Source organism: Nematolebias whitei, chromosome 8 (assembly GCF_014905685.2).
Source record: "Nematolebias whitei isolate Nwh7 chromosome 8, NemWhi1, whole genome shotgun sequence".
NCBI classification, from domain to species: domain Eukaryota; kingdom Metazoa; phylum Chordata; class Actinopteri; order Cyprinodontiformes; family Rivulidae; genus Nematolebias; species Nematolebias whitei.
The window spans coordinates 19860930-19875990 of record NC_056505.1 but is presented as its reverse complement, the minus strand read 5'-3'; the positions used below and the strand labels follow the sequence as shown (position 1 = coordinate 19875990).

Here is a 15061-nt window from a genome sequence, read left to right as displayed (position 1 = left end):
AGGACCAGGAGGATGGATCAACAGGACCAGGAGGATGGATCAACAGGCAGTCAGGGAACAGAGATGAAAAACCTGGGGGAAGAATTAGAACAAAAACATACATAAGCAGGACAGAAGAAACTCACAGACAAGAAAATTAACTCAGTCCTGTGAAGAAAAATGTTAATGGAAAATAAATTGACATATTTTTACAAAAGATCAGATGAAGACAACTGGCATGAAGAATAACTTCCAGCTCCATCTCAATGAACCTGTGATAGTTTAATAAGTGTTTTTGTTACTGTCCTACAGTTTATTGATGCTGATTTATTCTTGTAATAATTCTTATGTCTTGTTCTGTCTTGAAAGAGTCTCATCTCAACTTGACCCATGATTACCAAACACTAAACTAATAATATGAAACTAATGTAAATGAACAATCCTGCAGTAAATACCAACTTTGTGAAGGTTATGGTGTTAAAGTAATTTTATTCAAACATCTTGATTCAGCTGTTAATGATTAATAGAAGACAGAAAATGAGATCTTGTACCTTTGTGATACTTTAATGCAACATTCAGTTCATGAAGTCATTCTCCTCTGGTTTACCTGGAAAACATGAAAACATTGACTCATCTCCACAATCACGTTTTTCTTTAATGATAATGTCACAATTTATGCTGCAGTCTTTGACAAATGATCTATAACTTTAACTAAATGACGTCAGTCTTGTTGTCATGTTGTCGTCATTCTTTGTTAAATCAGGTCTCTCTTGTAAATGAGTCCTCGAGGCTCAGTGGGATTTACTGTAGAAATAAAGGTTGAATGAATCTCTCAGGAAAAAAAGCCAAATATTTTCTAGTTGAGTTCAGTAACTGGAATTACCATAAATTTAAAAAAGACCACCTTTCAAAATGTAAGCAGTAATAGATATTTTAAAACGCTGAATTAGAAATAGACCCATTTAAACCGTCATGTTGCAGAGCAGCTGCAGTTAAAACACAACTAGTAATTTAACATGTTTCATTAACTAAAACTGGAGACATGAAGTATTAATGTTGATAAGTTGTGGTACAGAACAGTCAGATAAAGCTTCACAATGGAGAAAAAGTGTCGCATTTTCATTAACTTACCGGGAAAACACGGAGAATGTACTACGTTCAATGCTGAACCCGCTGCTGTTTGGAACTCTTTGCCGCTTCATGACCCACGTGACTTCCGCATTCCATTCTTTCTATGGGAGTCTATGGGAGTGTCGCAACTCTCTCTTTACAGGGCTCTGATCAGAGGTCGCCACAGCAAACTAATAACTCGGCTTGGCAATTGTTTTTATGCCGAATGTCTTTCCTGACACAACCACAGACCACCGAGCAACCACAGCCCTCTGTGTGGAGCAGTGAGCTGCTCTCTAGGACACCCAGGGGGAGCAGATGGTGGGGGTTAAAGGTCTTGCTCAAGGAGACCCCCTGAGCAAGGGTTTGAATGGGTTTGCCCCAGAGTGGAGCAAACGAGGGTGGAGGCAGGTGTGGGCACTTCACCTTTTCCATCCACATTTTGATGTTGTTGGTCCCGGGGCTCAAACTGCCAACCACAGGCTCACCTTCTCTGACCTCTGCTCCACCACTCCCCAATCTATACCACTCCCTATACATTTGTTAAAATTTACACACAAACAATATAAATTAAATAAAAAGGATGCAGGTTTTTGTTCATGTTTTGTTTGAGAACAAAATATTTGTTTATACAACTATATCGTGATTAATCTCATTCCACTCTCACCTGGGGGTCGTCGGGTTTTCTCTCTTGAGCAAAGACCCTCAGACGGGATGGGAGTGCAATTAAGCTGCAGATTAAAGCTTAGAACTCCACTTTCTCTAGTTTTGACTTGATAAAGCACCCCAAACAGAAAGCAAAATTGTTTTTACTGCAAAACAGAAGTCCACTGGCTTTTTGTTGTTGTTGTTTTTAAACCAATGTAATTTAATGCTTAATGTGATCCAAAAATATTGTCAAATCAAATTTGATTATTATTTTACTCCTTTTAGAATTTTACTCTACTCAAGTTACATTTGATCACGTTATATATTAAAAATCTACAAATTAGATAAATAAAACAAACTGTCAAACCATGACGGTACTGCAGGGCTATCTGTGTCCGCCAGAGGGCGCCATGTGACGAGTTCTTTGTGTGTGTGTGTGTGTTTTTTTTTTTTTAACGCTTCCAGCTCGATAATGTTAAAGCGCATGCGCATTACACAGAGCGCTGTCAGGCTTTATTTCCGGTAGAGCTCCCAACAACAACACGTATGTTTTGAATCGAAAAAAACAGCTGCACTTCACTCCCAGGACTCCCTTCAGCCATGTCATCTTCAGGGTTCATGTTGGTGGTTTTAGCTGCATCGTTGTTGTCTGGTAAGATGAAGCAAATATTTTAATTATGTGGCCAGCCGCCACTATTTCTCCTATCAGTCTGATCGCTTCATTCTATTTGTGCTACATCATAATATCTATACCTTTACAATTGTTTGACAGTGAAAATAAATCAATTTAAACTGTATTTTGTCTTCATCATGTGTCTGTGTGGGTGTTTTCACTGAAGGAGACTCCAGATTTATTGCTGAACCTCTGGTAAGCCCTAAAGTGGTGTTGATCATTTGAAATCTTATTTTGAAAACTGTTTATCATATATATTCATACTGTCCCACAATGGACTCTCTTACCAGACATTGGATGTGTGTCCAGAATGCAGTCAGATCATCCAGCTGTCAGCCAACATGATCTTCAGCAGTGACACTAAAGTAAGAAGCTGCAGTTTTACCTTTACCAACAAACTGGTTTATTACTGTAAGCCCACAGTAAATTACAAGAGCACTCATTCTTTTGTAGGAGTGCTATTTTTCATGTTTACTCTAAAAGAATGTTTATGTTGACAAATATTTGCATGTCTGTCACAAACGAGTTACTTCCGTGTTCACAGGTGGCTGTATTTAAAACCTTGCACGCTTTGTGCCAGAGACTTCCCAAAGATCAAACGTCAGAGTGCGAGTCACAAGTGAAAATGCACCTGCCAAAAATCCTGCGCCAATCGCCTGGCCAACAAGTGTGACGTGTTTTTTGTTGTTTTTACGTTTAAGAAAACCAGTGTTTCTGGATGGTTGCTTTGTAATTTTTCCCTGTCTCACCAGAAACCAGAAGAGACCTGTGAAGCGTTTGGACTTTGTGCCGCCCATAAGGAGAACGAGCCTCAGAAACTTCCCCATCATGTCACCCACGTTGACATACCCAGCGCTGCACTTAGCTCTGCATCCGAGAACAAAGTAGGTTTATGAGAAAGCAGAAATGAAACAGAAAATAACAGTGGAAATGAAACTTTGATGAGAGTTATTTACTGTTCCTCTTTCAAGGAGTCTTTAAATCCGATCTGCCCCTTGTGCTTGCTTGTTATCAAGAAGCTCGAATCACTGCTGCCTCAAAACATGACTGAGGTGACTTTTTAATTTTAGATGCCTGATATTAAACATGTCCTGACAGTAACGCCTGTCACCTCATGTCAACATCTCCATCTTGTTTTGCCCTGCAGGAGGCTTTAATGAAGCTCATGGGAGAAGTCTGTGATCTGATACCGAAAAGCTACAAGGACGAGTGCGACGATTTCGTCAGCAAATACGGCGCAGAGATCGTTGAATTCCTCCTATCATCTGCTGCACCTCATACAATCTGTACTCTCCTGCACCTGTGTCTGTTTGAGACGCAGCCTGTTCCAGGTTAGCCCAACAATGAGTTTTAGTGCCGTTAGCAGCCAAGGCTAAGACAAGTCTGCATGACTGATGTATTTTATCATAATACCTCAATACTCGCCAGTTTATTAAAACTGGTAATATTTATACAGCAATCATGTTTATTTATAGATGAAAATTGTTTCAGTATGAACAGCACTATGAGCCTAAACTCATTTACAACGTCTTTAGATCGGCTTCACTTCCCTGATCTAGGCATAATCCAAATCCCGCGCTTTATAAAATTAACAGGATTTTAGCTTTTGAGTCTTTAAGCCACCAAGGATGAAATGGGATCATAGTTAATGTATTCACAGCAGACTAAATATATAAGCTCAGTGCATCATTTACACCGAGTTGTGTCTTTGTCACAGTGTTAACAACCCATTGGTTTCCAGATGTGTCTCCACCATCAGACTGTGAGTCGTGTCAAACGCTGGCAGCACTGAGCCGCCTGTACCTGGGACTCAACGCCACTGAGCCACAGACATCAGCTTTCCTACAATCTGTATGCCTCAATCATCCACATGCCGTCCCCAAGGTTGAACTCTCAGCTTCTTCTAAAATCTGCTCATTTCTAAAACTTTAAAATACTTCTGTTCAGTGGATGAAAACACTGTACGACAGTATGTTTTTACTGCGTCATTTTTAAACGTCATTTGTATCTTCACCATTTCACTTGGACAACTTTAAACTCTTGTTTCAGTGTGAAGCTTTCACCAGAATCTATGGCGTACAGCTGCAGAGGGTTCTGGGAAACCAAATGGATGTTCCACATGTTTGTGAAGTAAGAATATGCTGAAGTTCACACATTTATTTGTATATTCTTCCTCAGAAGATTTAAGAGGCTACTTTGTTAACGAGTACTCACAGAAAAATAAAGGGTTTTCTCTGTAGTCAGGCTATTGTCTACTTCTGCACATGAAACAATTCCATCAATTAAAAAAAAAATAATGGAGAAATTCAGCCATGTAACATCAGGAACACATTAAGATTAGTTTTTTTATTCTCTAGTTTATATTCTGAAGATATTCGGTTTTCTCGGTCCTGCAGAGGGCTGATTTGTGCGTTTCATCGAAGAAGCTGGAGCCGTTGGGAAAGAATCCCTGTACTTGGGGGCCGAGCTACTGGTGCAAAGACTTGGAAACAGCTCAAAAGTGTGGCGTAAGTAAAATTTAACTGTTACAAGATTTTTGCTAGTTATAGAACATGTGTTTCCCGCCATGCACACTAACACTTAGTGTTTGAATCTGTGAATAAATTTCAGTTTCATGTTTTTGTTTTCAGAATCAAGTCTTCTGTGAGAAATACAAATGGAAGAATTAGAATCCTGCCAAGCTCACCGCAGCTTCAAAATACGACCTTATTTATGCACCGATCCATTGTTAAATGCTCAGTTAATGTAATGCACTAATCAAACTTTTTGTGTTAGGGGAAAATTACCCATTTAACATTCTATTGCAGCTAATCAAGCATGTGTTCAAAATATTCATGTTTGCATGGGATTTATTCTGAAACATCCATTTCTACAGGTTCTCTTTTGTGCAGTGTTGTGTATACAGTATAATCATGTTATGAATGTAAAAACAAAAAGGTTAGATGTCGCAGTCAGCGCCGAGAAGAACGTTCAGTGTTAACTATAAGCCCTTTGGATAAATTGCTGTTTTTGTTTTTTTTTTCTTGCATCGTTCTGCTTTCATTGCAAATGATGACTTCAAAATAAAATTTTAATTTAATATTTTGTGTTGCTAAAAAACTCTTCCACACAAAAAGACACGTCCTGAAAGTGGTTTATTTAAAAAGAAACCACATGATAAAAAGGAAATTGAGAAAACGAATTTGGAGACTGTTACATTTCTTTCCTTTTGAGGCTATAAAGAAAATCTTGACACTCATGCCACTTTTGTCCCTTAAGGATCTAAAAACTTAGTTTATTTATGAAATTACAAAACTGCATTCCATCAAAGTGGTAGCTGTCTTGCATCACTTACTCCCCCGTGTGGCTGTTTGAGTCACTACTGCCTTGTCTCTTCCAGATCTGTCAGAAATTGAAAAGAAAAAATGTATTTATATTAAATCTGCCATGTCTCATTGGTGCCAAAGACCATTTTACTTTATAACATTAATATTTTAACTCCTAACTATGCACATAGATTATTCATGCTGTGATCAAATGTTGCAATTAATCCTTTTTCATGTGTAAACATAAAAAAATGACATTTATACTGTCAGAAAATCCACAGAAAAGTGCAGAGCTTAGTAAAAGTTAACATTTCTAACGAGAACAAAAGCTGTGAGGCAGACGTACCTGGATGTAAGCTTCTGACAGTGTGATCATCTGGGGAAGGATGTCGATCACCTGCAGATCCTGCATCTCGTACCACTTCCCCGTACCCTGGTTAAATGAACGCACATCACAAACTGTTTATACAACAATATATTAGTAAAACAGAACTAAATGCATTTGTTACAAATGGAAAATCTTGAAAAAATGGCCTTTTTAATTTTGGGCCTAAATTAAAACATCAGGACAAGTGGATTTTAAATATCCTGTTCTGAAATTTCACGGTGATAAAATGCAGGATAAATATAATAATGTTGATCTAAAATGTGAAAAAAAATGAGGCCAAAGCTTTCAAAGAGTATTTTCTTCTTGATGTTCTTCAGTAACATTAGAGACATCAGATCACAGCTTACATGATGCAGAACGTGTATTCTGTACGATCCTTCAGTGGGTTTCCCATCATGCACAACGTTTGCAACAAGGTCGTAAGAAGTGTTCTTCTCTGTAGCTTGAGCTTCTTCTGTCAGGTACTCTGAAAGATCTACATTTCTGCGGCAGCAAAGAAAGTGACAAACTAAAGTATGTATTTATAGTGACGCATGAAGACATCCTGAGTATTAAATAACTGATAGCTACTTTATGACAGACACTCGAGGAAATGCCTTTTTCCCAAGTCAGTGTGTATGAAAAGCACTCACGTGATTGGAAAATTGACAATTGTTGGATTTTTTTCCACAAAGAAGTTGTTCTTGGTGAATCTTTTGATGCAAAAGATGAGGTAAGGTGGCAGCTTGGTCAACTGGAACCTTTTGAGAAAATTCTCTTTGTAGGTTTTGTATTCCTGAAAGCAGAGTACAAAAATATGCTATCACTAATAAATTATTAACAGCTTCCAGACTGTACTTAATATAGCAGTATGTTCCTTACGGAGTGGTTAGGATAACTGTAATGTGACAATGGAGTTAATGATTTTTTTCCCCTTACATTTTAAATTGGGCTAACAAGGTCTGTTAAAGACTTCTTACCTTTTCTGTATTGCCATTGAATTTGCCCAGGATGTTGAAGAGTGGAACCTGTGGGATTATAAGTTGCTCCTTCTCATCTTTGTACAGAGGAGCTGTTGGGAGGTCAAGAGTCAGAAACAGGAAGGTGGACTCAGACATCTGCTCCTGGTACTCCTCAGTCTGGAGCAGAACTTCTTTTTCCTCTGGTGTCTGACAGGTTTAGAAAATAAAAGCAGATCTTTGAAAAGATACAAGTAAAAAATACCCACATATAAATGATGGCTAAGACTTTACTTGGAGTCGCTTATTCTCTGCTACCATGAATGACAGATGATGATGTAGATGCCTGTGTCTGGGTTTGTATGCGTTTGTCTTTTAGCAAAATATCTGATGAACCAATGGGCAGATTTTATTAAAACTCTCAGAAAGAAATCAGTGCATCATCAATCAGCATGCATCAAATTCATATTGATAGATCAATTATAAATAAATCTACACGCAATTCCCGAGACAAATAAAGAACCTTGAATCCTTCAGAATATTTGCAAAGATACCTAAAATTTTATAAAATCCTGAATATTTTTTTAAAAATGATGGTTTAATTAATAAGAGGTGTTAAATATTGATTTTATAACAAAAACAGCTCAAAAAGCCCACCAAGTCAGGGTGTGGAAGTTTCTTGGAGAAGATCCGCATAGAGCCTTGAAACGCTTTTGTGATTATTGCTGAGGTTAAAGAGAAACACAAGAACAGACTTGTTCATTCTCAAAACATTAAATGCAAAAATAAATTCTAAGAGAAAAAAAGCAAAAAATATTGTAATTGAACAACTTTTGATCATAATAAAGGCATCATTTCATACATGATGTAACAACCCTTTAGAAACTTCTTCCACTCACATGGCTTTTTCTTCGTGCCTCCAAGAGCACCGTGAAGAGCATTCAAGAACCACGTCATAAAGTCTACCGCGTCACCTGCAGAAAGAAGACGAGTACCGTACTTAGCTCTACAGCCTCAACAATGGTAAAAAAAAAAAAAAGGTTTGAGTACAGTTTAGGTCATTTGTAGAAAATGAAAGTACCTTGTTTGGTAATTTGAAAAGTCTTCTTGCTGCACAGCACCACAGCTTGCAGCATCTCGTGAGGAGACACATGGGCCTTGAAGTTTCTTGGATTCCAAAGTTTGCGCATCAGCTCACCAAACCTCTGGACTAGGAGAAACATGATGTCCCCTGGTGGTCTGCGGATTCCCTTGTAGTTTTCCTCCTCCAAGAAGTAGTTTCGCAAAGGTGGAACATTGGAAAAAGCCTAGAAAGAGTAGGTTAACAAGAAACAAAAAGTATTTTTTTACCATATGCTAAGATCTTACTTCTTTTTTTTTGGAGTACGAGATATACAGTACATACCTGTAACACCACATTAGCGTAGTCGTTGGCTTTGATGTTGTTAAGACCCACAATGCCAGGCAGGTAGGTTGTACCATCATAGGCTCTGTACAGTTTACCCTGCTTGTCCAACCCTGCAATGTGTTGCTTTGTGAAAGTTGGCTTCAGAACATACTAGAAGAGGAGATGATTTTGAAAAATTAAAAGCACAGAATCACTGTTTGAAAAGACAATTTAAAACAAAACTTTTGAGTACTTCAATGATGACAGTATACAATTTTACAAACCGGTGTATAAATATTGCTGCTCCAAAAATAAATAAGTAAAAACTAATTGGTCTTGTAAAGATTTACTAATAAAAAAAAGGACCGTTATGTTAAATATGCCAATGCACTGCTGGAAGTTAACAGAAAAGAGGATAAAGCTATGTAGGAAAGAAAAATGTTTTTGATTTGTATTGCATCCCTGCTAAAATAATAAATAACAAAACCATACATCACACATTTGTACAGCATAATAACTTATTGAGAGATTTAAATGTAGACTGACGCAGCATAGTCTCAGAACACAAAATCATTCCTTTACTCACCGTGATATCTTCTAATGATGAATCGATGATCTCATAGTTATCTGGCAGACAGTAAAACTTGAGTGTGTGCAGGTTGAGGAACACATGATGGGTAAACTGGACACTGTGAGTGTATGCATGAGACTTTTGACCTCTGCCTGCAGGAAAACCATTACAGATCAGTAATTTAAAGCACAACAAGGTGTTTGTTCCTGAGTGAAATGCCGGGTAATTCAACATACCTTGAAAGTATTTCCCACATATAAGGCAAGCATAAGCATTGATGTGGGATAGAGAGATGGAGCAGAGCTTTTCGAAGTCAAAATCAAGAACACTTCTAGAAGGATAAACACATGAGTTAGCTGTAAATAGTGCTAATTAGCATTTAGCACTAGTTGTACAGATTCAACTCAATGTAACCTGTTTATCGTGTCAAGGTAAGGACAGTGGCGGCTTCTCCGGTCTTCTACTATACGTCCTCGTCCTCTTTTAGCTACAACTATAAAAACAATTTGTTTTTAGCAAAAAGTAAATGAACATAATCCCAGACAGTACGTACAATTAGCTAAACATGCTAACAAAACGATTACAGTATAAAATTGCGATTTGGATTAAGATATTGATATTATAATTGATAATGATATTATTTCAGATTATATATGTTGACCCGCGTAGGTGTGACTAGATGGAACCGTACATAAATTTTAAAATCGAACTTCATAGCTAGCTTCTTAGCTAACTAGCAGTACCTACGTTAGCGGTAAATAAACCTACCTCCGTCTTCGTTATCATCGTCGTCCACCTCAGCTTTCCTCTCTCGCTTTAAAGAAATCATCTCACCAACTATCATGCAATCCTATCGTTAAAACAACACAGGGGATAAAGCTTTAGTGTCATTCAATCCAAACAGAGCATCTCGAAACTCGCGGTGAGCGTACGTCGGATTTATTGTTGAACAAAAAAATAAAACCTATTCCGGTGTTTAAAAAAACACACATTCAGATATCCATATTTTTTCACTATATTTACGAGAGCAAAAAACATAATATTTAGCATATAAGCTTATGTTTTTTATCTAAATATTTTTGTAAATATTTTTATTTTGTGTTTTAATTTAAAGTTTCCACTTGTGTTAACTCTGGGCATAGTACAATTGAACAACATATTTTGTTAGCTTGCTAGCCATTTAGCTTTGGTGAGAGCTCCGATAAAGACTTCTTATGATCATTATTCAGTTAATGCCATAACTGTATATGAATTGTTTGATGAAATGGATATTTTGAAAGACGATGGCGAGCATGAGCTGAAATACAAACCCGGAGGCCGATTGGATATGAACCACGGCTTCCTGCACCATATCCGCAGGAACCAGATTGCTAGGTAATTTCCTCAACCTCTCTTCTCCAAGCTAATGCTAATAATTAAATAAAGAGAGATCGAGTTGGTTAACAGTAGCCATAAAAATCAAAGACAAAATAAGCTTCATTATTGCCAAAGTTTATTTAATGGTTCTGTGTTCTGTGAAGGTCATGGTTGACACTAAACGCTTGTTTATCACTGGAAGTAAAACAAAATGTAGTTGACTGTTTTGGGAAATAAGATGCTAAATGTATTGCAAATGTATTTAACTGTTGATGAACTGTAGCTTTGTTGAGAAAATGTACTTTGACTATTTTGAAACGCGTGTCGTGCATCTGACACAAACACGTGGTTATAACAACATACCGATTTCTTTTCTTGACAAGAGATGATTATGACAAAGAAGTTAAACAAGCCAAAGAGCTTCGGAGGCGGAGACACACCACAACCCCAAGAAGACCTCGCAGACCTGATCTCCAGGTGTACCATCCTCGACAAAAACGTATGTTACTTCTAACATCTCTTCTAATGAGCTACGACCCACAGTCCTGCCTGTTTTACATGTTGTCCTACTTCAGCACACCTGAGTTAACTTGATAACAAGTTAATGTTCAATCATTTAAATCTTATTAGTTGATAAGGATTTGTCTAAAAATTTGCAGGATGGTAAAGCATGTGAACCAGGATTGGGGAAAGGCTGCTCTAAAGGCATAATAAATACACCTGTGCTCACTTTCCAGATGGTTCGGAGCTAGGGACTGGTGGTGCTGATGCTGAAGAGGAAAATGAGAGCGGGTCAAGCACGGAGGCTGAAATCCCTGGGACTGAGCTCTTCTGGCTTGACTATCAAGAGGACTCTGGAACCATTACATCCTTTCTTGTGAAAAAGGTAAATTCTTTGTTTGACAATTAGTCTGTGTCTTTTTTTAGTTGATAACACGGAAATATATATTTTTTTCTTTTTTGGCGCACGATTGAGCGTGTCATTTATTTTTCATTCCCACCAGAACAATACGGGAGTATTCCAGATAAGAGGTTCAAGACCTCTGAATTTATTTGCAATATAAACACTTAATTAACTAATTGCAAGTGTGTAAACTCTGAATTTTTGGTTTTAGAAAGGCTGATTACGATGCCTTAAATCAACTCCCAAGTACCTTAACCTGTTACGAGCTCCATCGTGGCACTCTGATACCTCTGTTTACCATGGCAACTGCAGCAAAAACAAATCTAGATCACTTCTGAATACCAAGTATGCTAAATGCATATTTTCACCAAGTACGCAAGAACAGAGGTTTGAACAGAGGCACATGATGATGTCATTAAACAAGCTGGTCCTGATGAATTATGGTAATAACGTCGTCTAAAGTTTTGGTTTTTAACTCCCAGCGGCTTTTGTCTTTCTTTCTGAAGGACGATAAACCTGAGCAGGTGGTTGAGCGTGTTGCAGAGAAAAACACCCTGGATGCAGCCATGAGGGCAGCTTTACAAGTTCGAATTCAAAAGGAGATTGAAAGAAGATGCGATAATCGGTGATGAGTGTCTTCAAACAGCAGACTGGGAAGACACAAATACTGGAATCAAAGAAGAGTGAAAATGATCCCCTTCAAAGCTTTAACACTTTTTGTGTGGAAGGGACATAACGAGGACTCTGCTGGTGTCCACACAGACCGTCAGCAGAGATAAGCTCCAATCAAGCCATATGTTATTTCTGAAGGAGAGAGAACAGCACTTATCAGGCTGTAAAGTTTATATTTATTGTTTGCTTTTTACCAACGCTGCATTGTTTCATCTATGTTACTCTAGGAACATTGTACATATTTAGGTCTACGAGATATTTACAATTATGTTACTGCGTTCCAAATGTTAAATTCAAAGGACGCTCTTATTTAGTGAACTCCTGAAAGCTGAACAGAATATGTTCTGTTCTTTTCAGATCTATTCAATTCAGTTTATTTATAGCGCCAAGTCACAACAGAAGTCGTCTCAGGCTTTTAAACAAGTACCGGCATCTAGTTTTTATCGGTCGGTCTCTCAGCAATGTCAAGTTTATACAAATAAAACTTTAGTTTTGTTAAGTCGATGCAGCCACAATAATGTGTTTGTGTTTTGTAGTTTTCAGTTTGCTAATTTATTTTGAATTATTGAAGTTTATTTTTTTGATACTGTAATAATTTTGGACAAAAAAACTTTTACATATAAAAAAAAAAGACATTTATTGCTGTCCTGTGGTGTCTGAATGTTTTTTTATGGGCTTTACTGGATTTTATCTGAATGTGCAATTATTGTTTGTGGCACGTGTTTTATGTGACCCCAGCAGGTGGCATCGTTGTAACTTTGTAGTCCTCTTCCTGTTTCTGTGTTCCTAGACATTTCTTCAATCTCTTTAGATTTCAGAGTGTAGGTGCAGTAAAAGTCCATCTTCAATCCATACATTTTACAAGCAGGTGCTGCTGAAAGTGTTCAGCTGAGACATGAGTATCTGTTATTGTTTCTGGTTAAACTAAGTCTCAACCATCATTTCTTTCTTTATTTTCCTGTCAGCAACTTAACAAGGGTAGAAGTTTTGGTAAAACTTTATTACAAACTAAAAGGTGGAGAAGGCATCTGGAGAAAATATTTGCTTGTGGCATATATGTTACTTAGGCAGCGACCTGTACACATGAGATAAGAAGTTACTGTGACACAAGTCAAGGTGACTGTTTAGTAGCAGGTCGATTTAACCCGGGTACTTTGTTTTGACCGTATTTTTTTAACTTGGTGAAAACCTGAAAAGTTAGAGGAGTGTTTACATGACTCCATGACGAATATTTATCACCCAGGGCAAAAGGTGGCAATGATTTTGTCTGTTTGTCCATTTGACTGTAAACTTTGCAAAATATTTCCTGAACCAATGGACTTATTTTAATGAATCTCTCTGAAAACAATAACTGAATGGACATCAACCGTCTATTAGCATCTGGGGTCATTCTAATTCAAGATGGCCACCACAGCTATGTTAGTAAATACATAAATGGCTATAACTTATAAGGTGTTAACAGTTTTGTGTTGGAGAAGCAGCGTCTCTCCCGACACAGTGTGAGCCCAAACTGATTGAGCAAGAACTATTTTTAAAACGTCACTATTAACTATTTGAGTCAACCGTGTATGTATGAGTTATTGACAACACATACTCTGAGGGTGACACGTGAAGTTGTGTGTAACATTATTTTTACACAATTTAAATAATTGATTATAACGCAGTAATTTCTCAGCATCAAATGATCTTAGTCTAATACTGGTGTGAAAAATAACAACCAGTATGTATTCCAAGAAATCCTAAGACTATTATTCTTTTTGTTTATTTATCTGGAGTTAATTTAACAAACTCAAACCAGTTGCTTTATCAACTTTGTCTCTGACAAGCTTAACACCAAACTAATTAGGTGTAAAAAAAAAAAAAAAGATTGTCTGTCTGTGGATCACTTTTACTAGCAGAAAACAAAATCACTCTTTTAAACTCTTCTTGGAGAAGTTATCACGGACAGTTTAAATAAGTCTTGTTAAACTGACAGGAACTACCTGTTCATGGAAAACACAGTTGATTTCTCTTTCAAGCAACTGATTCACACTAAAGGAGACCTTCAGTAACTCAAAATATGCAAGCTTCACCGTGTTGCCACGTGGTCGCCCAGGTCCTGATGGAGTTGAGTGGAGAAGTGAGACCTGTAGAGCTATTGGTGCAGCAGACACACTCCCCTTCCACACCCTTCTCCAGTTCACTTGTCATTCCTCTCTCGGCACGTGACTGAAGTTCTAAAAGCAAAGAGACGTCACATATCTGCTGCTCACCTGCCGTTTCCAGTTTTACGCCGCAGTTGGCTGAACATGTTCCATCTCAGCTGGTCCTTTCACACAGCATCCCATTACAAAACATATAATTAATAACCTACAGGTTTACACCTGTCTGAAAGCAAGCCAAAATGGAGTTTAATAAGGTTCAACTGTGGCAAAATGCTTCCAAATGTTCCAAAAGGTAATGGCCTGTCCACTGTGGGTGTGCAGCGGTAGGACATTTGGTTCTTTTATAGCACTGTTTGCAGGGGGCTATTATCGTTTCATTTAAAAAAGAGTGGTAAATATAATCTGAATGGTCACAAAACTATTCAAATTGTTGTAGAAAGGTTATAAACTATTATTACATGTTGTAAAGAGCTTTGAACAAACACTGGAGAAATTAAGTTTAAATGTATTTATCAACCTTTATTTAACCAGGCAAATCTCACTGAGATCACAGATCTCTTTTGCAAGGGAGGCCTGGGCCTGAAGGCAGCCTAACATGCATGTGTTTATACTGTGGGAGGAAACCGGAGTACCCGGAGAAAACCCAAGCAAGCATGAGAAGAACATGCAAACTCCCCTTGTCTAACCGGGGATTGAACCCAGGACTTTCTTGCTGTGAGGCAACAATGCTAACCACTGAGCCATTGTGCTGCCACGTCAGTTTGACAGGACTGATGAGATAATGATTATTTCAAGTTGTCAGCTTAAAGCAACTCCTATCTGGAAAACAAAACAATGATTCAAGGAGTTATCTGCAACAGGTAAGATGTTAATTGTTTATAGAACCAATTTGAAAGATCTGAACCGTCGCTGTCAGGTTTATATAGTTTAATCCATAACAGAAGAAACAGATACAGTTTCACTGCCAAAAATAATAATAAAAAATA

The 15061-nt window shown here is 37.7% G+C and overlaps 3 protein-coding genes across 3 annotated transcripts; 2 read left to right on the top strand and 1 right to left on the bottom strand.

Moving 5' to 3' along the window:
• Positions 1 to 2225: 2225 nt before the first annotated feature.
• On the top strand, positions 2226 to 5396 carry sftpbb (surfactant protein Bb). The gene is made up of 11 exons (XM_037680398.1): positions 2226 to 2389; positions 2577 to 2605; positions 2701 to 2775; positions 2955 to 3077; positions 3163 to 3294; positions 3382 to 3462; positions 3558 to 3741; positions 4152 to 4294; positions 4460 to 4540; positions 4807 to 4917; positions 5041 to 5396. Exons 1-11 carry the CDS (start codon positions 2338 to 2340, stop codon positions 5077 to 5079), a joined length of 1050 nt encoding a protein of 349 aa, XP_037536326.1. The 5' UTR covers positions 2226 to 2337; the 3' UTR covers positions 5080 to 5396.
• A 222-nt stretch (positions 5397 to 5618) lies between these two features.
• usp39 (ubiquitin specific peptidase 39) lies at positions 5619 to 9948 on the bottom strand. The gene is made up of 13 exons (XM_037680397.1): positions 9768 to 9948; positions 9414 to 9492; positions 9236 to 9330; positions 9015 to 9151; positions 8447 to 8599; positions 8123 to 8348; positions 7941 to 8015; positions 7699 to 7766; positions 7063 to 7251; positions 6736 to 6878; positions 6451 to 6586; positions 6062 to 6148; positions 5619 to 5791 (listed from the first exon to the last, which is right to left on the bottom strand). The coding sequence occupies exons 1-13, from the start codon at positions 9841 to 9843 to the stop codon at positions 5741 to 5743; spliced, it is 1515 nt and encodes a 504-aa protein (XP_037536325.1). The 5' UTR covers positions 9844 to 9948; the 3' UTR covers positions 5619 to 5740.
• A 235-nt stretch (positions 9949 to 10183) lies between these two features.
• On the top strand, positions 10184 to 11900 carry c8h2orf68 (chromosome 8 C2orf68 homolog). Its single transcript, XM_037680396.1, has 4 exons — positions 10184 to 10373; positions 10739 to 10854; positions 11093 to 11241; positions 11766 to 11900. The coding sequence occupies exons 1-4, from the start codon at positions 10264 to 10266 to the stop codon at positions 11886 to 11888; spliced, it is 498 nt and encodes a 165-aa protein (XP_037536324.1). The 5' UTR covers positions 10184 to 10263; the 3' UTR covers positions 11889 to 11900.
• The last annotated feature ends 3161 nt before the right edge of the window (positions 11901 to 15061 follow it).

Coding starts and splice junctions, on each gene's coding strand:
- sftpbb (XM_037680398.1), top strand. CDS start 2,338: ATGTCATCTTCAGGGTTCATGTTGGTGGTTTTAGCTGCATCGTTGTTG. Junction 3,078..3,162: donor GCCAATCGCCTGGCCAACAA/GTGTGACGTGTT, acceptor CTGTCTCACCAG/AAACCAGAAGAGACCTGTGA. Junction 3,295..3,381: donor GCTCTGCATCCGAGAACAAA/GTAGGTTTATGA, acceptor TCCTCTTTCAAG/GAGTCTTTAAATCCGATCTG.
- usp39 (XM_037680397.1), bottom strand. CDS start 9,843: ATGATAGTTGGTGAGATGATTTCTTTAAAGCGAGAGAGGAAAGCTGAG. Junction 8,349..8,446: donor ACGCTAATGTGGTGTTACAG/GTATGTACTGTA, acceptor TACTCTTTCTAG/GCTTTTTCCAATGTTCCACC. Junction 8,016..8,122: donor TTTTCAAATTACCAAACAAG/GTACTTTCATTT, acceptor TTCTTTCTGCAG/GTGACGCGGTAGACTTTATG.
- c8h2orf68 (XM_037680396.1), top strand. CDS start 10,264: ATGGATATTTTGAAAGACGATGGCGAGCATGAGCTGAAATACAAACCC. Junction 10,855..11,092: donor GTACCATCCTCGACAAAAAC/GTATGTTACTTC, acceptor CTCACTTTCCAG/ATGGTTCGGAGCTAGGGACT. Junction 11,242..11,765: donor CATCCTTTCTTGTGAAAAAG/GTAAATTCTTTG, acceptor TTCTTTCTGAAG/GACGATAAACCTGAGCAGGT.